The 26,921-nt window shown below is 37.5% G+C and overlaps 1 protein-coding gene across 3 annotated transcripts in view; it reads left to right on the forward strand.

Moving 5' to 3' along the window:
- Positions 1–26,921, forward strand: part of CADM2 (cell adhesion molecule 2) — a 572,300-nt gene that overhangs the window by 437,600 nt on the left and 107,779 nt on the right. For all 3 annotated transcript variants that reach the window (XM_063150069.1, XM_063150071.1, XM_063150070.1), the window contains 2 exons: positions 18,678–18,830; positions 21,370–21,507. In XM_063150069.1, the coding sequence (XP_063006139.1) occupies positions 18,678–18,830; positions 21,370–21,507 (291 nt within the window). The remainder of the gene's footprint in view (positions 1–18,677; positions 18,831–21,369; positions 21,508–26,921) is intronic.

Genomic DNA, 26,921 nt, shown 5'->3' on the forward strand with positions numbered 1-26,921 from the left:
GCAATGAAAAATGGAAAATAATTTCTGCTTTATCTTTCTGGTCATAGACATGAGTCACTTTTTTATTCTATGCTGTAAAAACTTATTTGAAGAACTATTCCCAATATGATTTGCTGATATAACGAGCATAAGAAAACTACTTAAATCTAAAATAAATATTGCAATAGATGACTGATGGAGACTGATCAAATATTTAGGCAATTAATGGTCCTGTAAATCGTTACTGTGAGTTCTGATGCACTCTTGCTAGTCCTGCTGGACAATTATAATCCACTTTGTAATGGCATACTACAGTATCTGAAGAATAAAAGGTTTCCTTAACGTGAAGGTTACACATAATTAGTTACAAGAATAAAACAGTTCTCTGTCTTGTGGGGTTTTTTCAGCAATCAATGTGCCAGTAAAATCAGATTCAACCCAGTAAATAGGAAAAAACTTGGAAATTTCCCACAGTGAGTTACACCATTGCTGTGTTAGTGAAAGAAAAGCCTTGCAAAGAGCCTTGAAAAATATCTGTATGTCAGTCAGGAGGCAGAGAAACCAGCTGAGATAGGCAGCCAAGGACAGGACTGTGCAGAATTACCAGCACAGGTACTTGGTGTGGAATAACCACATCACTGGACTGGTGTCAGATCCCTCTGCACCCTGCCATTAGTGGCATGTGGCTCTGATATTCCTCCTGTGGTACTGCATTTTTCACTGCAGAACCAGCCTTGGTGGGGACTGTACTGTACTGTTCCTTCCTATATCTGATGCATTCTTTGTTGCACCTTACTTTGAGGCTCTTCCAAAGGTCATTAACTCAAGCCACAACCACCAAGAAGTACCTTTGTGTGCAGAAACACATTTTTATTGTGTATTACATCCTGTTTACCCTTCACTTCTGTGTACAGCTTAGCCTGGCTAAATCTTTTAGGGGACTCTTTTAGTCCAGCCCCATGCAGTGGCACTGCTGTGTCCAGTGACATTCCACACTGGCAGTGTGTGTGTTGTTCCTGTGCATGGTACCTGCTTTAGCCAGGTAACAAAGACAATAATAAACTGCTTTACAAGTGCTTCCTTCTCATCCTGTTGAGCATTTCAGATGCCAGGTATGCCCAAACAAAGAAGGAAACTCTTCTCTGGGACTGTGCATATCCAAGATGTTGCTCGTGTGGCTGAGGAGCAGGGAATGGCTGGTCCAGAGAGTTGTTCTGGTTCAAAAGTACCATGCACATCTGTGGCAATTGCAGTTTGTAGTTATATTTAGGTATGAGCCATGGAAAAATGGAATATCCAGAATGTCCAGATTTTCCCCAAGGAGCTCCAGGCATTGGAAATGGCTCTCAATTTTTATTAGAAATTTATTTAATTTTTATTAGAAAAAATGCAGTTCTACCAGTCCTTAAAAATATCCTAAATTATGATGGGTTTTTTTCTTTTATGTGATTTTTTTTTTTAATTGTTATGGGTTTTACCCTGTGAGATAATAAGTTGTAGAGCACTGAGATAGTTGTGATGTTATGATTTTTTTTCCCTACTTTGAGTCTGGTGTTGCTAATTTACTTGATTTTAAATGCATTCTCAGATTATTTGATTGACAGTAAAATTAATTTCCCCAAGTCAAGCCTGTTTTGCCCATGATGGTAATTGCTGAGTCATTTCTCCCTGCCCTTATCCTGACCCATGAGCCTTATGTTATATATTCTCTCCCAGGAATAGAATGTCACTTATCTTTTTGGTTATAACAGTAAATCATGTTTGCTTTAGCTCTTTCCTCTTTTTTCTATTAATGGACCTGGTATCTCATGGGCTGCAAGTAAACATATCTGCTTTTCTGAAATAGAAATAGAAGGTTAAACCCAGGTTTATCAAAGACTTTAGAGACTGGCAAAAATTTTTACATAAGAGTGTGCAATTCCTACCTCTTAGGCATTTTGTTCATGCCTCATTTTTCTCAAAGCCTTTTAGACCGGTTAAGAGCTCTTTCCTTCCCAGTACCAGTGTTTGTTTACATGTTGCACATGGCTGTGAGTGTAATTTCCATTTGATATTGTAAAAGTTGTTATTGTTACTTTAGGAAAGCACTTAAAATTTTGAGCTAGGAACCTAACTGATACAATGTCATCTGAGAATCTGTTTATGGTGAGCAATGTGTTAGAGCATGAATTACATCTGAGTAGTTCTGACTGAGTGATTCCATTCATTGTTATTTTGGTCAAGATCACATTCTCTCATAGTCAGAATAAAGCAGCTTTGACAGGAGGCTGACATCAGAGTGTAAAGGACATCATGCTTTGAGGCTCTCCTGCAATATTTAAGGGTGCCCTTGAAACCATAGTTTTCTTTAAATGCATTAATTTAATTGTTGCTAAGTTTCACTGTGGAGTGTGGCACAGACAGAAAAGCAGAAAAGAAGTAAACAGTTTTGTGGCGGTATGTTTAAATGATAGTGCATCCTGTTTCTGTTGGAAAAAAAGGAGACTGAAATGTGTTATCAGGAAGTTCTTTGTTATACTATTAAAAATAACAAGTACCTATTTATATTTTTAAAAAAGCAGACAAAATAAGGACAGATTAAAATTTCTGGGGATGTGCTTGTAAGAGCTGCTGATCTCTTAAGAAGGTTAATGACTATGCTACAGTAGGAAGAAGCAGTTCAGCTAATGCACACTTCAGTAAATTAAAAACTCCTTTGTTGCACTTGGGTATTTTATTCACATATTTTCCTCTTGCCTTTTCCTGAGGAACACAAGATGGCTGAGACTCTGGCTGATGCCTGCACCTAAAATAACAATAAAATCCTCTGTTGTCACCAGAAACATGTAAGCAGGAATAAGATGTGGAGGAGGAGGAGTTAGCTGCTGCCAGGCTCAGTGGCTAGACAGGTTTGCTGCATTCCTGAAGTAATGAGACATGATGGGGTGTGCATTTCTGAGCTTTGGGGTTTTCAGGTACTGTGTTGTGATGAAATAACTTCAACAGCTGCAATAATGTGCCTGTAGCACAATGGTGCACACTGACACATCTCATTAAAATATATATAACTGCAATGTGATGCAGGTGCAGTGCAGGAAAGAGAGGGGAGTTTTGTGATTGTCCTGCACTTTATGAATTGTTCTGCTTGCATTGACCAGTGTTAAGTATAGTGCTAGAGCACAACCTTAAAGCAAAATGATTTGTTGGAGGTTGTAAAATAAGAACTTTATCAGTCAAAATCACTGAAAAAAGGGAGAGGAGGATGCACTGGTTTGTAGTCAGTGAGGAGAATGGAGTTGAATCTATCCCAAATGCCTCAGTAGCAAGCACATGGACATAAAGCAGTGGGACTTAAAGGGGTTTTCAAATGCCTGTTCAGTTCAGCTATTCCAGACAAACACTCTGTTCCTGTTGCTGCTGCCCCAGCACTCAGCAACCAGGAGATGAACAGGGCTGTCAACACTCAGCCAATTTGTGTTTCTGTGTCAATAAAGGAATGTTTTCCAGCTCACTCTGGAATGAGAGCTGAATCTCCCTCCAGCTTTCTTGGTTACCTTGTCTTTCCCTAATAACATTTTACAGCAAATGTGTAGATAGAAGGAAAGGCCACTGTGACTGCATGGGCTTAGAAATCATGGGCTCAGTGAGGTAAAAATTACTCTAGACAAGGTCAAACCACAGACCAGGAACCAAAGTAGAAGCAGTTCAGTGTTTCTCAGGAGCACATTTGGTGCTTTGGAGAGGAACATGCCAGCCTCAGTGGGAAATAGATTGCTCACTCCTCAGGATTGTGCCTCTCAGTGTTAGTTTCTATATGAGAGGTGGATGAATCAGAAATTAAAGGTCCTGGGTATTTGCTTTTAGAAGAGAAAATATCTCTTGCAAGTCTTAAAGGTGAACCTTGCTAGTATAGCTCTGAGCAACCCCTCCAGTGAAAGGAATGAATTGTAAGGCACTGTGGCCTTATAGAGTCCCTCCTTCAATTGTATGATCGTCTTGAGTAATAAAGAAGAGTGATTTGACTTTCACTGGCATTGTATTCTTGTGTGGGAAAATTTTGCAAATGTTGTCTCTTGTCTTTTTAATAACAGAGAGTTACTTCCCCCTTGAGTTACTCTGCAGAACTCTGAAAAATACTTGGTTCATCTCAGAGTATTTTCAACTAGTTGTTTCTTACTAAGTAAATGGGGCAATAACCAGAAAAGTCACTTTTTTCACCAACACTTCACTGTGTAGACTGTTTCTTGTTCCTCTCTTTGTAGTTTTACCTGTCTTACAAGATTTATGTGCTAAAATTAAATGGTGCTGCTTCGGTGTTGTGCTCTACAGAGACCTGTGTCACTTACCATTTTTAGTAGTTAGGAGCTGATGTAGCAGGATGCATTTAGGCTTTGTTTTCTGAGACAGCTAAAAATAGAATTGTTTGATAATATTCCATTATTCACCATGATGCTACCTAAGGGGCTATGCAAAACTTAGTTTTGTTTTCAACTAAGTGGGACAATTGTCCAGGAGCTGATACTTAATTACTATGGCATTGCAATATCAGCAAATATAACTGCTGCATTTGAAAAAGCAATGATAGCTTAAAAAGAAAGTTATATCAAAAGTTTGTGGGAGCTCACAAAGGTAATGCAGAAAAAGGCAATAACAAATAAGCCACCCCTAAATCCATCAATACATTTTTCAGAGTGCAAACTGAATGCCTAGGACTGTCCCTGTGTCTGTTCTGTCACTCTCCAACCTCCTTTTATTAGTCCTAGATAGAAGATAAACAACAAGAGTGACAGCTTTGTGTCCTTTGGCATTTTTGTGTCACCATCACAGAGTAAGAGGGTATTATGTCATCACTCAAGCCTGTCAGGTTTAGTTTAGTCTGCTGTTTGTCTTAACGATTGTTTTCCTCATTTTTTTCCTCTCAGTTGATACACATACCCTGTATAGATTGTATATCTTTGATGTTACCAGAATCCATTTTTGAGAGGAGAGGTGTTTTTAACTTCAGCCATAGAAATGTCACCCTTTTTGTTCCTGTACAGCAAAATAGAAATTAGAAAAAGAAGCATCTTCTGCACTCCATCAGTTCTGGTCTGTGCAGAACCTTGTCATTACTCATAAATTCAAACATTATTTGTACTAATATACAAACAACAAGGACTCTTAGATTTTTATTTTGTTAAGGCTTTGTTTAGGAAAGTTCCTTATGTATAACTGCTGTGGAATCTCTGTAGGTTTCAGCACTGTACATTGATTACTGGTGCCCAGTACCTGCCTTTAATTGTATCATTTATGGATGAAATAAAGGAGAACCTTAGCTGAGGTTTGTCTTTTGAAAACAGTCAAATAGGTGTGATGGGAGATTGAAGAGTCAACACTTGGCTTTTGTTAATGACTTTGTAGCATGTGGAAAGTCCTGGTTTTCCTCACAAGGGAAGCCATAGGATGCTTCCACAAAAAAAAGCAGTGGTACCTAAAGGAAGTATCTGCCTCAGATTGTGTGTTCAAGCTCTCTGAATAATATCTCAAAAAAGCAAGAAAAATTAGGAGCAGACTACTCTAAAGATAGAAAGCTGAGGAAGAAAACATCTTAACTAAACATTATGAAGTCCTAATGATGGAGAATAAAACCTGGACAACCAACTTCAACCTAAAGGATTCTGTTCAGTGCTTCTTGGGACTCTCCACTTTTCCCCTAAAAGTAACATGTACAGGTCAGATCTTGCTCATGCTGCAACAGACACAGAGAAGAGGCTGTTTAGTCCAGCTGCTAGCCAGATAGCTGAGTCAGTCAGTGTTTAGGGGTGGGAAGGAAGGGACAAACTTTTAGTTGTCACAGTTGCAAGCCAGTAATAAGACCTTTTGACCACCAATCTTCTCAGAGAACATTATAACCATCTGGACCTTGTACTTGATGGATTTTGCTCACACCTTTACCTACTGAAGCTATGCCACTGCAAATATTCACAGTAGGAAGCAGAAAAAAAAAAAAAAAAAAAAAAAAAAAAACAAAAACTAGCAGGTAGGAAACACAAGAAAATGCTTAAAGCTTTAATTCAATTAGTATGTATTTATATGCATATGTGTAATATCTGTATTCACACAAAGTAGGACAGTTTCAAAGGAGACTTTAAATGACAGATGCCCCAAAGTCCAGCAGTGATGGCATGCAAATAGATGGTCAAGTGAGGTGGAAATTCTGGAATCTGCCCCTTCTGAGCAGGGCTGTCTAACCCCTTGTGGGTAGCAGTGCATGTTTGGGACAAACACAGGCAGGTTTGGGACAATCACAGTTTGCCAGAGGAGATCCAGCAAATAATTCTGGGGATGTCTGGTGGGTGAGCTCCTGGATAAAATCAGTGGAACAGTACTTTTCTTGGGAGTTGCCCTGGTGCAGAAATAGGATCCACCCAGCACTCCCAATCCAGTTAAATGACCCTGGAGAATTCAGGCAGTTGCCTGAAGGCATTTGCACCTTCTGAGAGACTTGAGCTCAGCAACTCAGCTAGATACTTGTCATTGAATAATTGAAGAATTTCAGCAGAGCCCAAAGGTTTTCCTTAGGCACAAAGATTCATGTTTCTGATGTTTGCTGAAGATTTTTTTTTTTTTTTTTGGTGTTAAGTTCATCCCCAGCTAGAGCTAGGTGCCATTCTTTAATAAATTGCCAGAAATATCAGAGACCAAATAATGGTTCAGAGGGCCATTGAGCCTCCTAGGTATTGCTGTAGTGGCTTTTTGACATGTCTGTCACTGCTGTCAAATTTATTCCAGTAGAGATCACGTTACAAGATGATACTTGATTTACATTACCTGATTTGTTCTGTAATGGGAGAGAACAGAGTCGAGTCCTTGATTTCATTTTCACAGGGAACAATATATCTTTAATTTTAAAATGGATTATCAGCTCCTACATTCAGAGAAGTTGGCTACTGCAATCCCCATTGCAGAGCAGTGTAATCATCATTCCCATCCTACTTTGTCTGTTGCAGTCAGAAATGTTTCATCTTGCCTCATTTGTAGCTGTCTGTCTTGCATCTAGAGAGACACACCTGGACCAGGTCCTCAAGTAGTCCCACAGTCTTTCCCCCTCCCTTCCCCTTCCTCTGAATTTCAGCAGTCTCCAAGGAACTTTTTCCTTTAAAGTGCTGTTGGGGGAGACAAAGGCATTTTTTGCCCCTTTTTTGGGCTTTAATACACTTATTGTTTTATGTCTGCTGGCAGAATGAGGAAGATGGATTTGCATTGATGATAAAATTTTGTCTTCATCCCCTAGAGATAAACCTGGGTGCAGACTCTTCTAATTATTGGTGTAAAACTCATGATGGAGATTTTACAGTAGGGAGCTCCCCATGGTCTCCTATACAACTTTAGAGTGCCTTTGAGTTAGTGTTAATCCATATGGCTCTGATTACCCTTCACCTGTGTGTGAAGTTAAATCTGCTGCTATTCTTAAATTTATAGAACTGAAGTTTTCTCTGCAAGAACAGTTTTATAGATTTTATTTTATGTTATTTTATTTTATTGGTGGCAGTGATAGTAGATTGTTTAATTCTAATCTATGTTTGGTGATATATTCTAGGATTCAACTAGACAAAATTAATCTGTGAAGGAAGTTTAAAATGTAGGAGATACTAGAGAAATTATCTCTGAGCATTTTTCTGTAAAATTATTGTTTGTTTCTTTCTTTGTTTTTTAGTTCAACTTCTTAAGCAAGGGTTTATTCAGTTCTGTATGATTTAATTTTAATTTTCCTGATTTCAGAATAGACATCTTGGAAATAAAAATAATACAGTATGATTTTTGTCTATTCAAGCGTAGGGGGCTCAAAAATGTATTCAGTAAGTCGGCATTTGAAGATCTAAGTTGCCAGAGCTTCCAAAACTCAATGGTGGTTGTTATTTCTGCCCATGATACTGTAATTCAGTGTTGATGCAGAAGATTTCTTGGGAAGCTCAAGCCTGTGCTATCATCCAAGTGCCAAAAGCAGCTCAGAGCAGATGACAACCCCATAGAACAGGATCCTGGAGTATGTGAGAGCTCACCTGTGTGTACTCAGACAAATATCAGGGTCCCTTTCCTTCACCTTCTCACTTTCTATTGTTCTATCTGGAAAGATTTTCACTGATTCAATCAAATGTTTTTAAAGTTCTTTTTTATTCTGGAAAAAGGCATGTCTGTGGGAAGGCCTACCCAGAACAGCACTAAATTCCACAGTTGGTCACATTAATCTGTCAACACTTTCCCTGTAGCAGGTAAGACTTATTTCCATGGATGGATACTCCTCAAACAGTTTTCTTTATTACAGTTCAGCAGAGCACTCTGCAGGGTACCAGTTTTTAATTATATGAAAGCAATTTCAATGCCAAAAAGGTAGAGAGTAACGCCTGACAAATTTTTGTTTGTTTGTTTTATTTTTCTGTAGTATTATAAAACTCATAAAAGCTCTAAAAATTAGAGAATCCTCAAAGGAATCTCTGGAGATCATGCAGTCCAACTGGATCAGGCAGGGCCGATTGCCCCACACCATGTCCAGTCAGATTTTGAGTATGTAAAGCTGGAGACTTCACACCTTTTTTGGATCCTGTGCAGTAAAATACAGTGCCATAGTTCTTTCTGTGATTAAGTTTTAAGTTTGTGGAGGACTCTCCAATGCTGGAGCAGAAGTGTGTGAGGAGCCCTCCCCCTGAGGAGGAAGCAGCAGCACAAACACTGAGTGATGAACTCCATAACAATAACAAGAGGGACTTCTCTCCCTAAATCAACTGAAGAAAGGCTATTTTAGAGGAGGTAAACTGACTGAAATTTTAGGTTTTGTTTCTTTACATGGTCAGTTGGAAGGAAAAGGGTGTAGGGGGAGAAAGGTCCTGAAAGTTTTGTTCTGATTCTTACTGCTCTTTCTTGTAGTTACTGTTAATAATTTTTCTTTATACCCTTTTAAAGTTGTGAACCTGCTTTGCCTTTCTCCTAATCCTATATCACAGCAGCAAATCAAAGTACATTCTAGTGAGTGCACTGGTGATTAGCCAGCACTGAACCCATCACATGAACTGACCATTCTGTTCCTCTGTGCTGCTGGAAAAGAGGAGTTAAGAGAATATTGGGAGAAAAACTAAGCCTGGAAAGAAGGGGGGTCAGAAGATAGGTGTTTTAATATTTGATTTTATTTCTCATTATCTTACTGTGATTTGATTGGTAATAAATTAATTTTGCCAAGTCAATTCTGTTTTGCCCATGACAGTAACTGTTGAGCAATCTCTCCTTATCCTGAGCCTTTCATGATATTTTCTCTCCTCCGTCCAGTTGAGGAGGGGAGTGATAGAGATGCTTGGATGGCACTCAGGTCCCTCCAAAATGATTGATGTTGCCTTTGTGGCCCTGCTCCAGTATGACCTGGCTCTGTTCCACTGGGTGAGCCCAGAATTGGCACAACACTTGAGCTGTGATCTCTCCAGTGCTGAGGAGGCTGCAGGGTTCCTCTACTTGGACCTGCTGGCAATGCTCTTCCTAATACAGCTCAGGATGCTGATAAGTGTAAAGTAATTTAAATTTACAATTGCTACATTTTTGAACTCCTGCAACAGATAAAATGTACTTGGGAGTTTATATTTGGAAATATAAAGTAATAAGTTAATTTGATGTACTCTTCACTTTTAAAGAGTTGCTGATCAGTATTCCTGATGTATTTTCTATATGTAATTGGTTTAGACCATTCTTTAATTTTTTTCTCCAGTGGCCTCATTCTTACAGAGAACCTTTCTAGCACACAGAGGAAAAAAAATTATTTACTACAGAAAATAAGAAAAAAATATTATTAATATAGGTGACAATAGAGGTTTTTTTATCAATTAAAGATTGATGAGGAGAAGAGGATGAGACTAGATGGATTAAAAACTGGAGTAAAGAACAGTTTATTCCAAAGATTGGCAAGATCCACTTATGTGTGTGACCAGGAAAGATTTCAAAGAAAAGGAACAAGGATGAAAATTAGAAATCTAGATCTGCTGGTAATTTTTTTCTTTTGAATTAACTCCAGGATTCTCTAATCTTCTTGCTAAACAATCCTAAGTCTCTTAGCCTCAACTTGTATCGGAGAAGCTCCAGTCCTTTAATTGCGTGTTTCTGACACCATTTTTCACTAACAGGTTCCTTCACAGCACATCTGCATGTGGAAAACTAAGACAAATCCCACAAAGAGAGAGCATCTGTGTTCTTGTGGTAGAGAGTCAGATTTTCTGCTGCTCAGCTGTGTGAGAGACATCATAAAACTTTAAGGCCTCTATCATAAAAGATGTCGCAGCCATCAAAGAGCTTTCTGGAATCCTCTCTGGAATTGCACTAGACTCATTTTGGATCTCTCCTGATACTTCATTCCATATTTCAATTCCCTCCTAGTGAGATGTGTGAGTCATCCCTAACAGCACTAATATCTTCAGTATTGATGTTTGCATTAGTATCCTCTCCATTGGTACTGGGATCAATTGCTAGGTCGATTGCAGATACATTCATCAATCATTGATGATTTCTTGCCTGTTTTGTCCAGGGTCTGTAATATTTTCAAGGCAGTGACCTGTTCTTAACTGGCCACTGGAGGAAGATGACTTGCTCCACTGGCTGCAGCAGGAGTTTGGGGAGCCTGAGTGCTTAATGTAGTTAGGAAGAATGAGCATTCCTCTGTTGGCATCTGTGGCCAAAATAACCATCTGCTACAGGAGGGATGATGTTCATTTCTCTATCTACCCAATCAATAAGTGCACGAAGACCAGGGGCATCTTATAGCTGTTCTCAGGTAGAGAAAAATCTCTTTTAGAGCATCAAAAAGTGAGAAAGTCTCCCCATCTTCTGCTAAAATATGTTTGAACAGAACTGCAATGTTTAAAAATTAGAAGACCCTGACTTTCCAAGGAATATGAAGCAGAACCATAAACATGACTCTACTATGAGTAACACTCATTCATGCCACTAAAAAATCTTCCAGTGCCATGGGATCATTAAGCTTAGCTAGTGAATGGGCAGAACTGTAATGTCACCATCTGCAAGGTCAGGGAAATTGAGCTTCCTTGAGGCATGGTCAGCTGGAGACCCACACAAAAAAATGCATTGCATTTGGGCAGGCTGGAATAGAACCTGGTTGTGCAGCAGTGCTAAAAGTGTAAAGTCTGAGTTATTGTGTGCCCCCTGTCCTTTAGGAGTCCTTTCATCCAAAGCTGACTAAAGCCAGTGCATGAAGGTCACCAGCAGCAACTGTGAAGAGCAGTCTCTTGACAAGGAAAAGGAGTATTATAGAACTGATGTTCTTTAAAATACATAGATGGCCTTGGTAGAGCTCTGTGCTGTTTGGCCAGACAGTTTTCAATACCTACATAAGCTTAACTCTGCCTTGGTCAGGAGTCTTTAACACACTGATTAGTATCAACATCAGTAGCATGAGGAAAAACTGCCTGGTCTGATCTTTGCAGAAGGACAGACTTGGAAATCTGTGAAGCTTTGTTTTGGCTTGCAAGAGGATTAGTATTTATTTCTCACTTCTACTTCATTAAAGTCATTATCTAGCATTTCTCACTCACAGTGAAGTCTCATTTAACCAGAAGCCTATAGAAAAAAAATAATTCTGAATTCTGTTAGTTTTTCCTTAGGTACATGTGGACTTATTACAGCTCTCTATTGTATTATTTTCATTTTCTTAGTATTATTTTTGCAGCAGTAATCCATCAGTAGACCTTCAGAAATTCTCTTCCCAACTGAGAGACTGTTTCTGTCTGTAATTTACAATATACAGCACAGTGTGATGTATGCTATTTTGGAATGTTTTAGCACTTTCTTTTACCATAATTGCAAGGATCAGTACAACCCAGAATAGGATTCATCTTTTTAGAGTGGTGATGCATTTGAACATATAGTTAAATAATTTTCTCTATAATCCTCAGGGCTCCTTTACTGCATTACTGTTTTCAAAACATTCATTTCCAACTTGGTACATAAGACTACCAATTACTTTTATCTATTGAATTTCATTTATTTTAATTCTGTCCATCTCTAACCTTGCCAGATCATTTTGCAGTTTTAAGCTTTGCAGTTGTATATTTGAGAAGTATGGTTTTTAGATATTTTCTAGGCTACTGTGCTGTGGTACATGTCCAGTTGCATTAGGATAATAGGAAATCTTGTAATTCCCTGTTGAACAAGGAACCACATGAACAGACCTTGTAAGACAATGTTTCATCCTGACTAATGTGATTTTTGTTTTATTGTTTGGAGATACAGTTAAATATTATTCTAACACAGTAAAACAGTAAAGCATCTTTATAGTTCAAAGTCTGTGTGCTTTGCAAAGATTTGAAACTTTAATTTCTTATGGGAAAGAGAGTCAGGCCTCAGACCTTCTCAGACAATAAATATCGTCCTTATGATTCTCAAAAGACAAGAAGAAAATAAGTTCACTGCTTCTTTAATACAAGAAACAGGCATTACAGACACCCTAGGTGACAAGTTCTTCCTCTCTTTTTGCATGTTGCAAGATTTCATTTTTCTTCAGAGCACACATTTCTTGAGTGCTCTGAAAAAGAAGCCAATACAGAACGTGATTGTGAGAGAAAAGGTAGCTCAGTGCAGAAAATCTGCCATGCAGGAAAGTTTTCTTTATTCCATCCATGAAGGGCACGTAGTCATCCTGGCCTCCATTTGTCACTTGGCAACAGTTGGTGAAACCTCAGCTCAGCAGCTGTGCTCGAGATCATAAGTCCTTGTAAGTCACCTTAAACTCTTGTTCATTTTATCCAGATTGCAGGAAATGGAGAATCGTTGTTGTTTCTTTCAGTGAAGAAATTACCTTTCTGTTTGGGTTTTCCTCGTAAGCATCTAAGGCTGTGCGCCCTGATAAATAATAGATAAGGCTGTACAGGCAGCTTCTGAGTCCCCAGTGCTTTGGCCTTTTCAAGGCAAGCACAGAGTAGAAGCTCTCTTAGTGAGGCTGTCAGCACCTCTCCTGATGAAGGGAGTTTGCTGCATGTCTTTGGCAGATGCATTATGCAACATGCAAAAATTCTGAAAAATTTAAAAAGGAGGAAACAGCTTGCTGTTGAACATTGTTCTCTAAATAACATAGTCAAAGATTTCAGCTGTGTATCTCTGCTGAAAACAGTCTAGTCTTTTCTTATTAGACTGCAAGCCACGCCATAAAACAGAAGATAGACAGGTGGAAGAAGTATATTTCTATTGATCCCATTATTTCTTCCTTTTGATCACCAAATACTTTGAAAGTAAAACCTATCTCCAAGGATTCTTACATAGTTTTTCAATTTCCAAACTTTTATTTAGTACCTTATATGAAGTTCAGTGATGCCCCAAATTTATTAAGTACATGAATCGGTTTTAAAATTCAGTTATATTGGAGTATTCTCAGCATCCAAGTGACTGAAAACTGTGAAAGACACTGTTTGGAATGTCTGTTTGAACTCATCTCTGTTATTAATCATTTTCCTAATGGGGGAGAAGCCATCATGCATCTGCAAATGGATCGGACTGTTCCACAGCCAATTAGCCAAAGATCCCTCCACAGTATTGCAACCTTCAGTTTATGTGATTTCCACTGATTTTACCTATAAATGATGCCACCTTTAAAGGACACCAATGGCACATATGTCAGCCAATTTGACAGGTTGCATAGATAATCCTAATTCTTTTCCCTTTTCCATTAGCATTTCTGGTGAAAGTAGACTCAGTTTGAGGACTTCTGTCCCGGGGAAAAAAGGTGATAGCTTCACAAATGCAGTGCTGGGGACAGGTAAGAATTGCCTCCACTGAGAGGTAAGAACAGCCTCAGCACATGCCAAAGTAGAAATAGAAAACATGGGATTACTAAAAATTCACACTGCTACCCTCGTGTACTTGCATGAAGGTAATAAACTTGCATGAATGGAAATGAAAAAGGGAGGAAATGGATTTTCTTTCCACATGAAAAACAACTGAGAAGTTTTAAAGTCTTAGGAATTCAGATACCATGCAAGTATAGACTAGATGGGTTAGGCATGAATAGAATAACTGTGTATCAGTCCTTCTTTTTTTTTAAGGAAATGCGAATGTTTTGAAAAGAAATATGAATGTTTAGAAGGCGCAGAATATCAGTACTAGGTTGGTTTGTTCCATTTATTCCCGTTCTGTCTTTCTTTTTTCTTCCTCTGGTGGTGGTGGTTGAGGCACAACTATAAGCAATTTCTGTAGATCATTTTATGGGGAACTTGGTATATTGAATTCATTAGGAGCAAAGAAAAAAGGTCTTCTCAAGTATATCCAGAAACACAGCTTAAATCTCTTTAAATCTTTTTCAGATTGTGGTACAGCATTCAGAAAGTTGTAATCTGAAAATCAGAGGGATCGTTGCAGTTTCATAAATACTAGAATTCTGGGAGTTTAGCGTGACCTGTAGAGTATCAGAAATCCTTCTGGTTCCAACTAATGGTTATGTTATTCCCATGAGAGAGGGAACAGCTCCAACATAAGGAAGAAAATTTTGTTGAGTGAATCCCAGGATGGCAGCATATGTCAAGCTAGTATTCTCAAAATTCAGCAAATTACTCTAGAGAATTTGGGGATTTTGTTGTTTGATTTTTTTTCCCCATTCCTCAAATATATGACTCAAAATACTACAAAGATGTGGTCATTTCAGATGGAATGGCATTAGAGATGCTGCTGTGTAGCCGCGGTGTCCAACAGGTCCAACTGCCTTATGGTATGAAATGTGCATTTTTTTTCCTTTCATTTTGGCAAATTTCTATTGTTCCTTTGTCTCTCTGTTATAATTCCTGTTGCAGGATTTCTCTTTGGTAACATATGGTCATTATATTAGTATTTTTTTCCTAAAAATAAAGTACAGCTGTGTTTGATTGTGAACAAGTTTATTGTGATGGTCATCAGTCTCAATAATTGCTAATTAATGCAGCTGAAATACATGACTGTATCTCTTACTCATAATTACCTAAACTATACAAATTATCAAGGTTGTTTGTTTCTGTGTCAGAGAACATTCTGAAAGGAAATCTTTTCCACAGGAAAAGAGAATGACAGGTAAAATAAATGAAGTGTGTCTGCTTAGGAACAAGTGTTTTATGCATAATTATTTCATGCCTTGCAAATTAACTACATCATATGTGTCTGGGAATTACAGAAAACTGAAGTAATGTACCTAGGGCATATTGGAATTTACTATGTAATTATATTTCTTGTTGCATTTTGTATTTTTCAAACAGCTTGCAACATGAGAATCCAGCAAAGTGATGCCAGTGCTGGTATTCTCTGTTACTGCTTTTGGCATATGTGTATTTCCCAGAAGTCAAATAAATATTCTGTTTATTTATCATTTTTCTAGTATCTCTGTAGGTATGCAAACTATGGGTAGGATAATGATTAAGCAGTGCAAGTTAAAATCCCCAGGAAGAGGCCAGAAGGGTCTGTTTAGCTTCTAACAAAGTGAAATGTTAAAGGAGTTTCTAAGAAGGTTCCAAAAGAGCAGTGTTCTACTTTTTTGTGTTAAAAGTGCTAATTAAATGTGATAGAACATTTTGTATTTTACTTTATGGAGCTTTATTTGAACTACTGTGGTGGAGCTGCTTGCCACTTGGTACCTTTCAGTAGCTGCTTTCTGTCCAGGCTCCGTGGGCTGCTCTTTGCTTCATCAGCCAGCCTTGGCAAGGTTTTCTGCCATGAGCAAGACCCTGCTCCACTCACTCATAGTGCCTGGACATCACGAGTTGCTAGAATTGCCCCTGGTTTCTCCACTGTTGCTCTTGTTTCCATCACCCTTCTAAGCAAAATTTACCTAAGACAGAAAATGGAAACGAACCAATTCTGGCATCCATCACAGCTATCAGTTTCATGAAGAGAAACTGGTGTGTTTCTTAACAGATGAGGATATAGAAACAGGAATACAATTTAAAAATAAGATTCTAAAACGTCTCTGTGTAAGTGCTTACTTGGTCTAAGCCATAGCAGTAAAATTTGGGTTGCCTGTCATCTGCACAGACAGGAAACATACAAATATTCAGATTTGAAAATGATGGAACAGATAATTGTTTTTAGACCCAGCACTTACAAAAATGCTTCTGACAAACAGCTTTCCTGCAAAGGAGTGTTATGCTGGTGCTCTTTGCAGCATTTATTGCAAAGGCTGGGTTGATATTTCTGTTACAAAACTTTCTTGCAGTTCTTTCAATAAAAATCAACTCCTTAATGAAACATGGAAGATCTGATCTCATCTCTTGACCTGTGGTTGTTTTTATCAGCTTTCCACAAAATTTACTGAGCTGAGGTTTTTATATTTTACAAAGGTTAAAAAAGGTGTGGAGGGGAAGAGGTGAGGAAGGGGAGCAGTAGGAATGTAGTTGATGGAAACAGTTTGTATTTCAGTTGTAGGATCAAAATGATGTGCTGTTGGCATCTGTAGGCCAGTTGTGCTGTAGTGGAATTCATTACTGTTCTTCTCAGGGCATGAAATTCTACACATTGTCCCATCTGTAGGAAAATATTTCAACAAATACATAAAATCTTTATCACAAGGCAGTAACAACTGAAAATTATAACAAAGAAAAATACCATGTAAGATGCTATAGTACATTATTTTTTAAATAATTTTGGATTACAGGAAGGAAAAAAAAATGCCTCTTCCAAATTATGGATCACTGAGATGCTTTTTGGTTTTGGTGTGTGTTTGTTTTGTTTTGTTTTTCCATTTTTTTCTGCTATTGCCAAATTATATAAACAGGTGTGGTGATCAAACCATTTGGAAAAATTTGAATCTTTTTTTTTTTTGGGGGGGGGGGAAGTCACTAATTTGAAATATGCAATAATTCTTATGTCTGCTCATATGCATCTGACTAGAATTGACAAGCTGAGAAAGGAATTCTGAGTCCCCATCTACTTGGTCAAAGATAGCAGCAGCTTCACTGTTGTGAGGAGTTTAGGCTGCTAAAGCCACAATGATCAGCTTTGCTGCTGTTTAGGGTTGGTAGATGCTTTCTTTATGTGCTTTTTTGTTTTTCTGAGCTGGTGTTCTCAGTTGTTCTGTCAGCTTTGCATTTTGTGGCTTCTGGTTTGCTTGTTTTGTCCTTTAAAGTTGCTCCTCTTTTCATCATTACATAGACTTGATATTATAAAATAAATAATTGTGAGATTTTTTTCTTGTTGTGGCTGGCCATATGCCATCTCAATTCTGTTTGGGATGTGTCCATTACACACAACCTCAGTCTCTTTGATGTGCTTTGAAGAAGTTCATTGCCTGCCTTTATGTTAGGCATGGTTATGCTGCCACCTTTCACTCCTCAGACCCTGCAGAAGAAGCAGCTGAGCTTTAGCTGGCCTACCCTGAAATAATCAGCAAATTCTGCTCAGATTTTCTTGTGAGAACAAACTTAAATGGCAGTCTTAGAAGAATACAAATTCAAGTGATGCTTTTGCTGAATCTTCACTGTATCTTATTTTGATGTAAATCTACCTGGATCAACTTGGATGGCAATTCGGCAGGAACATCTAGGTTTAGTAGAAAAAGAACCACAGTCAAACTCTTTTTTTTTTTTTTTTTAATCACTAGAAAAGGTAAACTAGACAAATCTAAGAGTCTTTTGAGACTTTAGAAAGATGTGAGAGAGAGCAGCATTAGGGACTTGAACACCTTTGTTCTTCTCACAAATACAGGTGCAACTGTCTTGACAAACACCATAGTCCCATTTTGCTTTTGACTTTCAGAGGTTTGCTGTAAAAACAGACTCACTGAAGTTTCACACACTATCAGGCCAGACATTTCAATCTAGAGGTATACATCTAAACTTCCTGAGTTACAGAGGCTTTCCTATTCTTTGCTTAGGAGAATTACAGTGTTTGTTCACTTATGATATTAGTATTTCTATGCTGTGGAAAGGCTTGGATAATATCTGCAGATTCCTGAAGCAACTTTGCTGCAGAAAAATAGAATGTTTGGGAATGTTTTGACAGTTTTTCAATAGAAAATGGAGGTTAATCTGAGTATAGGCTATAAAATACTTTAAATTTTAAATCATTAACTAAAGTGACCTTTTGAATTTAAGTGAACCTACATTCTCCTTCTCCCTCATTGCTTCCATGCAAACAGAAGAGATCATATTTTTATTCATAATCAAAAATGGAAAGCCACTACATTCAATTACCTCAACTTGTTAAATGTACTACATATGCGTGTGTAAGTGGAATTTCCAGTCTATTGGTAAAAATAAATAATTATTTACAGAATTTTAGAAATCTGATAGTCCAGTTCAATATTAGTGGTAATGAACATGGGAAAAATCTGTAGACAAACTATACAGGGCTAGATACAGGATTTTCAACATGTGTAAATATGTAAAAGCAGGCTGGTTTTGGAAAGGATTTATTTTAGGCACTGAACAAGGCTGTGGGAGGGGCAGAAATCAAAGTTGTTGTTGGGATTTTTAGAGGAAGGCTGGAGTTAACTCAAGTCCTGTAGTTTATGTATGTTAAAAATCATTCAATACACCCCTCAAAATCTTGCTCAACTCTTGCACTTTATTCCACAGAGAAGACAAACTGCTCTGCAAAGACAACTGTGTCCACACCCCTGTGTTCTAGGGCCTGGTTTCTCTAGGAACCTTCATGGAGCCTCTTGTACAACACCCCACGCTTTGTTCACATGCTGGATCCAACAGTAATGTCGATTTTTTGTTGTTATTGTTGTTTTTCAGCTCTGAGGGACAACAGAATCGAGCTGGTGCGAGCGTCGTGGCACGAGCTGAGCATCAGTGTCAGCGACGTGTCCCTGTCGGACGAAGGGCAGTACACCTGCTCCTTGTTCACCATGCCTGTCAAAACTTCCAAGGCTTTCCTCACCGTCCTCGGTAAGCACACACCGAGCCAAGCACAAAGAAGCAAGTGTTAAACTCCTCAGGCTCTGGCAAATTATGATAAGAATGAACTTTTCTAAGGCTTGGCAGAAGATAAATGTAAGCGTCTGATCTGGTTTCCCCTGATGTTTATTGTTTCATATTGCTGGGCTGAAAAATAACATGGCTCTTACTGTTTGCAGCGTGGCAGGATAATGAGTTAGGGAGCACACAAACACCACGGAACGAGTGCTCCATAAAATGGACATAACCTCTACATCCCGAGCACCACCAGTGCACAGAAGGTGCATGTGTTCATCTCCTGACAATCTATTGGATAGGGCAAAGGGGAGAAAATCAGAAAGCATGAAATCAAAAAACGGGCTTTAGAGCTTTATCATTTTTCCTTAGCTGTGCATTTTTTTGGTTCATTCTCCTTTCTCTTTTTTTTTTTTTTTGGTCTATAAAGTGCAAATTTTCACTGGGTTTGCCGCTTCTTTTATGCTTGATCCTCTAAGTGCTCTGCTGTTTTCCCCAAAGGTTATAGATACACATAGAAAAGCAATAGATTTCAAGAGATGCCCAGGATATAAAGTTTCTGCTTGAAGCTTTATGTGATTCTATGAATGTCAGTAGCCCAATCAGCCAAAATTGCTATAGTTCACTAAAACACACCTGCGAACCTAAGAGGCTATATGATTTTAGAGATTGATTTTTATTCTTTTTTCCTTTTTTCTGTCCCTGAACATGACTCTTTCTCTCTCTTTGTTTTATTTTTATATGTGGATGGGCAGACAGTTGAATTTAATAGAACTAATGTAAGATATTCTCTGTGGCAGTAATATTCACATTAATACAGCCAGGGAATTGGTTTTGTGCTTAGGATATGAAATACATCTCCCTTTCAGTCCCTGTGAGACTATTTTCCAGAAATCTTCACAACTTTGCCATTAAGGACAAAAAGTACCCACTCAAAGCAAAATATTCTGGAATAGCAACAGCCTGTGCCTAATCTTCCTTCTGTAGAGAGGCATTTCATGATCTAAACAATTGAGGAGTGCATCAGTTTGACCTTTTAAATGGCAGAAAGACATAGAAAGGTGTTACAAAGACAAGAAAACCCCCAAAATATCTAGCCAATATTTATTAATAAAAGTAGCTTGATCCTTAACAGTCCTTTAAGCTTTACCTTCATCTAAGGGGAGAGTTTCATGAAGTTTTCCCAACATCATTACTTACCTTCCAAGAGAGAAAACTGCACAGTTTAGGATTCCTGCCTTTTTTCATTTTGTATTTGTAATTTCCTATTTCAAAGGAACCTTTTAAACTCCTAAAATATTTTCTGCCAGAGAAGGGGATCTTCGCCACTGAAGTGTATTGCATCTTTTAATCAGATAAACTATCCTTTTATGTACTAATAATCTCTTTATTGACTGCTCTGCTTTCAATTAGAAAATTTAAGTGGCAAGGTATTGTAGTAGACTCCATTTTTCTGTCCTGAAAGAGAGGACTAGGTTTATTAAAGAGATATACTATGCAATAGGTGAAGCTGCTTTGCTTTTATGTACATAATCTGTCATTTTCTAAAAGAGATGTAGAAAAACTGAATTTATAAGTACAGGGCACAGGATCAATTATTGTGACCGAGCCCTTTATCTTGCCACAAATGTGAATGCACCAAAGCAATGTAGCTGCAAGATATAACTGACATTTTTGGAGATTTTTAAATTACTGTCATCAGTATTACTTTAAAGTAAGTTATTCTTGTGTCTTCCTAAGTTAAATGGATTTATGCATGCATGCAGTGATCAAAACTTTCCCAATTTTCTTTGTTTTCTTTTCTGTTCTTGTTTGTTTGTTTGTTTTGGGTTTTGTTTTGTTTTGTTTTGCTTTTATCTCTTCCATGGCTCATTAAAAACCAGCAATTTCCATGTTGAATATTATGTGTATGGTATGTCCATATCATATGATCTGCTCTGAAGAACTTGTATACAGCAGAGGACCCTTCACAGTCAGTGCAGCTGTGATTATACCTCTTGGTATTTTGTTTTTTTCTCTGAAGATAAAGTGACTCCAGTATTTATTTTTACCCTCCTTTTTCCCTGTTTTTTCTTTATTAAAGTCTTCATTATTTAGGTGTAAATATCTGTTTTCAACTTAGGTCAGTTCAGCTTTGTTGCCAGTTTAATGTTTAATTTTCACAGCTGCGCTTCTAATGTGCTTTGTCATCCTGCTTGCTGTGCTGAGCAGTTTAAATATTGTAACAAATCAGACTAGACCTGCATGCAGAATACACAGAGATAGGTATTTATTAAAATGCAATCTGTTTCTCTAGAAAATTAGGTCATTCCTGCATTCTTTATTTATTTAGAATCAACTATCAGTCAGATTGATGGATAATTTACGGCAGGAAAAAGGTTTAACTGACAAGGCACAAGGAATTAATTATCTGTTTCCAGAATTTAGAGCATGTGAAGAAGTGATCTTTAAGTTGGTCATGCATTTGTGGCAGCAGTTGATGCTATCAGAGACATTTTGCTTGTTTGCTTGTTAGGTGTTCCGGAGAAGCCACAAATTACTGGATTTACCTCACCAGTTATGGAGGGAGAGAGGATGCAGCTCACTTGCAAGACATCTGGTAGTAAGCCAGCAGCTGATATCAGATGGTTCAAGAACGACAAAGAAGTTAAAGGTATTTAAAAGGATTTTGGTGTCATTTGATGCAATTTTCAAAACTATCCATTCTGTAGAATTGTATTTTTTTTTAATCTGACTTTGTAAAGTTGCTCCCATTGGTCATGAAATGAGTAGGGGATAGTGCATAGATGAAGAATTGATTGTAATTTACTGTAGTGGTCATATAACCATCTTTTTATTGTTTTTTCAAGTAGTAAAAACTGGTGTCTTGGATTGCTCAGAACTTAATGCAGCATAATAAACTCAACTGTGAGGCTTCATAGAGAAATGTTTTCTGGATTATTATCACAGTCAGACCACTCATCCCTGATATTTTCCCTTTTCATTTCTCTTATGTCATTCCAGCATGGAGTATGTCTGATTTAGTTAATTCCCAGATTTAGCTTACACTCCCCTAAAAAATGTGACCAGGTGAGGCAGAACCACCTGGAGCAGACAGGAGAATGCACTTCCCATAGTGGAGCTATGGAGCCTGCTCTGGTGAGGGAGAGCCAGGATGTAGCCAATGAGGAAATCTCAGCTGGGAAACTTGGAATCTCCAGCTGAGGCAAGGATGCTGACAGTCTGCAGTGAGGAGGAGGAGAAAATGTACTTTAAAGGGGATCAGGAAAACTTCACAGGGGCTGGGGGGAGTTGGGCAAAGTCTGCTGTAACCGAAAAGCCATTGAGTGACTAAAACCAAAGCTGACAGCAAGGCTTTGCCTTCGAGGATGCAGCGAGCTAGGAATGAGCTGCATACAAAAAGCTGTTTATTTCCTTCCCATCTTCTCTTTCACTTGGTATGTTCTTTGCTTAGAGCTCAGTTTTCTACTCCATATTCTTAAAAATGATGGAATAGTTTTAAATGCTCATTGGTGAACGAGTGAGTGAAGAGAGATTCCTAATGCAGAAGGCTGTCACACCTCCAAGCCAGTTGAAGTGCCCATTATAAAGTAAATGGATAAAAAGGATGAGGTATTGGTATTTATTCCTGCCATCTCTATTCATTCTGCTATAAGACCAGATGAATAAATTATTCAAAATCCATCTTTTCTTTGCAGCTTTAAAAAACAAAAACAAACAAAAAACCACCCTTCATTTATCTAATTTGTCTTATATTTTGGATTTCATTAGCTCAATAAACTGCCTCAAGCAAAGTTACAGTGTTAATTACAGAACATTTATCTTCCCTTCCTTTTCTCTTCCAAGTTCAATGTGTAAAAGCAGAGCTCTGGTATAAAATTGGTGAATAAAGGAGATTGTAGATGATTGCCTAAAGAATCCTGTTCATTCTATAGGTGTTCTTACATTTCTAATGAAAATGAGAATAGTATTGAAAGGAACAAGCATTTTAGTCTGGAATAATTTGAAATGTGTAACAAAGATAGAAAATGAGTAAACAGAGAATAATTCTTTTCAGTATTGGGAAATTTGAGGAAATTGATGAAAGACATAGAACATCTTATCAAAGCAAGTAAAAAGAAGAATTAAACAGCACAGCTAAGACACAATCTATGCTATGGCATAGCATAGATTGTGTCCTCCAGAAAAGATGGCATGATGAATATACATATTAAAGGCATGTTAAGATTGGAAATAACTCCAAGCCATGTCAATACTATAAAATAAACACTGATACAGTTGGCCTAACAGCAAGACCATATTGAAAATATGTTATTTAAAAATATGGTATTTGAAATTTGAAAATATGATATTTTAAAAATTCTGGTTTAAAATCTGATGTAATACCTTTGCATTTCCTTCAGCTGACAAGTAATTAAAGCCAGCAAGCAATTTGTTGATTTGACTGTTTAACTGTTTGACTCATTATTTTTTTTGAAGTGCTCCTAAAAGGATTAAAAAAAAACCCAAAAACACACAAAACCAAAACAGGATGGGGAAGAAAGGAATCTAAAAGGAGTATGAAAAAGAACAGTAAAGGGGAAGAAAACCCTGACAACCAGAAATAGGAGGAAAGTACTGAGCACATTCATTTCAGTTCAGTTTTCTAGGTCTTCTGAAGAGCACATTGCCATTTCTCAAAGGTTAGAAATAAAATAACCTAACCAGTCTGCAGTGGCATCAGCAGAAGTTACATTAGCTTTGTGCAGTGCAAAAGGTGAAATGATAAATCTGAGAAAATAGATATGAAATGATATGCTAATGCAGCTGACATTAAAGGTTAGAAGTTCGTCTGTCTAGCACCAGTAAATCCAATTGTGTTCCACTGTATTATACATGCTGCAAACGAATATAAATGATGCACTGAGATCAGAGTTGCACCAAAGGGGAAAAAGCCACTCTAAAATTGTAGCTCCATTGCTATGACTCAAAAAAGGAATCATCATCTGATAAGAGAACAGTGTTTGATAAAGTGTTAGTAATGAGGGAGACTGAATGTGAAGCACTGGGTGCCACACCTTTTAGTTTACTGTACTGTCACTCATATATGCACCAATTTAACAAAGGGATCTGCAGTTTAGCATTCTGGTGACATTTCTGGAAGGTTATTAAGAACAAAAATACTAGAGAAGCTAAATTCTAATTTTTCATTTTGAAATTACCTATCTTTTCCAACAAAATCTGTTACATGCTCTTTCAACAAAATTATATAAAGAATTTTTCTTCAGCTTCAGGAATATTTTAAATGGATTTCCTTTTTTTTCTCTTTTCCTAGGTAGACTAGAATTTAAAACTAAATAAGTTCATTTTGTTGCAACTCTTGTTGCAAGGTTAAGATAATCTGAGTAAATTTCTTTAATTTATAAACAAAGATTTCAGAGAGGCACTGATCATTGTCTTGAGATCCCTCTAAAGCAAAGATGATTTTTTAATTTTTTGATAATAAGGCCATTTCATGTCAGAACTTGAGTTTAAATGTAAACAATAATTCTATCTGCCATGTAAAACCAGAAAAACTGTCTTTTTAAAAGATGAATATTTCTATGTGTTATAGGTATGTGCTTTTATAAATAGCAATGAGCAATGGATGATGGACATTCCATCATTTCCATTTAATCTTTTCCCTATCAAACCTCTACACTTATGAGATATAACCCTGTATTAGTTGATACAGCCATATCTGTATGTGCACCTGTCTGAAAGTCATGGAAGTGAGCCTGAAGCTGATTCCCAGGTTTCATTTGGCCCAACATCTCTTCCAAGGTTAAATCAAGTGGCTGAAGGTCTTCTCCAACTCAGGTTTGAAAGGTCTCCCAGGACAGAGATTCCATAGCAACATTTCTGTCTGAGCTAGATTTTTCAGCATTCTAAAGCCCTCTTGTTTAGTGTTTTCATTATTTGTAGGTATTTAATGATACATAATCCAGATTTGTCTAGGTGTAACTTGTGTTTGTTGCCCATGAGCTTTTGTTGTACTCCTCTGAGGGCGTTCTGGCTTTTTTGTCTATGGCCATAATTTTTGTACTTTAAAGGAACAGTTTGATCTGGTTTTAGTCTTCTCTTCCTCAGGTTAGATAATAGCAACTTTCTTAAGATGTCCTTGTACAGCTCCACCAACCACAGTGTTTTTCAACAGGTTTGTAGTACATTTTTTCTTCAGAAAGCCCAAAACTGGGCCTGGTACTCTCAGTGTAGCCGTGCATGTGCCAAAGAGACAAAGATCACTTCCCCTGACTTTCTGGCTGTGCTTTTACTCATGCATGGCAGTGGGTTTTAGCTTTCAGCCCTGCAAGGGCACTCTGTGCACAACATGTCCTAACACCAATAGGTCCTCCTTTATAAAGCTGTATCCCTTCAGCCTCTTCCATTACAGTGCTTCCCACACAAAATGCTTGTGTACTGGATTTCTTTTCAACTTTTTCTTCAAGGGAATATTTTGGAGAGAAGGGAGCAGCAAGAAAACAAATGAGACAATAGGCTACAACTGACATATTTAAAAATTCTGTAAAATATCCTGAGTGATGGTGTGTACCCAGTAGCTGATCTCCACCATTCTTACATCCAGTTGGATTTGCACTCAGTTGGAACATATTATAATCACACTTTCATTTGCCATGAAGAAACATCTAAGGAATACAGCTGGTAAAGGAGGACAAGCTAAAAAATTCTGTTGGTGAGGATTCTAACAGTTTGTAGAATCTTATCACTGCCCTTTTTGCAGAGGAAGTTAATTGTGAGTTGAACTCTCACACAATAAATAACTAGAGAGGGGCTTCTCAACATCAGTTTAGGAAATTACCTGGTTTTGTTTTTCTAAAGGATTAAAAATCCACAATTTTTCTATAAAATTGAAGTTGTTGATGTTTTCAGGAGCCTTCTGTCCACCACCTAAAGTCAGCAAAGGGATGTGCACATTACTTATAAGCAGAATGTTACCTATATAGGTGCCTGTTATTAAATATGGAAACCTAACTCCGGGAGCAATATCACATGTGTTTGCTTTAAATATCAGTGAAGACATTTGTTGTTGATTATAATAACTTTGCTTTAGCTCTGGTCAATATGTCTCTTACCTAGTAATCCCAAAATATTAATAGTGACCATGGCAGAAATGGCAATCTTTTAAAGCTTAGCAGCAAACAGGCAGAAAAATTCTGGTATGCAAGAAATAATTATTTTTTAGTGAGGAATGGAAACTTTATAACTACACGGTGTCCTTGTCTGTCTGGAGACAATGATAAAGACCACCTCTCTGAAGTCAGAGGTATTTTTAATCCAAAATATGTAGCTTAAGCCATTGAAGATTTGCTTTCTAAAATTGATATTTCATGGAAATTTTATTTAGGTCATTCTGTTCTCTAATGGGATTTAGTATAATTTGTAAAACTGAAACCTCTCACTTTTTTAGGGCACAGAGGACATATGAAATCTCAGTGTAATTTACTATATATGTTTAAGTATTTATAGATGTCTTTTCAAGCTTTCACTGCAATAAATCAATATAACAAGCTTACCATTTTTTCTGAAATAAACTAAAATCAATAAGTATCGCAAGTAGTTGGGAACCAAGTGAAACAATTCTAAAGTATGTGTAAGAAAATCTCATGTTACAGTTAATATATTCAGACATTTTAACTCAAATGCTCTCTCTTTTGGATCTTCATTTCTGATCTAGCACGTATTTTTTACAACAAAATGCTCTGAATGTGAATTTTAACCTTCAGCTGAGATGATGCTTCCTAAGCGTAGCTGAAAACTCCCTCCACTGCAATGTCTGTGCTGAAAACTCAGATTTTTAACTGGATCTGCAAGTATCATGTATCAAGTCAATTTAGAATGGTGTAAAGCAGTGAGTGAAGTTTTCTGCAGTAATCTTATTTCTGGTCTTCTTGGGGCTCATTTGTATATTCCAGTAAATACTATTGCATGCTCTATTTACAGTTGTTTACTGCCATTGATGACTGTACCTGGCTTTATCAGTAATTTAGCATAATTCTAACCAAACAACAGAATAAGCAATGAATAAAG

This window comes from Melospiza melodia, chromosome 2 (genome assembly GCF_035770615.1).
Source record: "Melospiza melodia melodia isolate bMelMel2 chromosome 2, bMelMel2.pri, whole genome shotgun sequence".
NCBI classification, from domain to species: Eukaryota; Metazoa; Chordata; class Aves; order Passeriformes; family Passerellidae; genus Melospiza; species Melospiza melodia.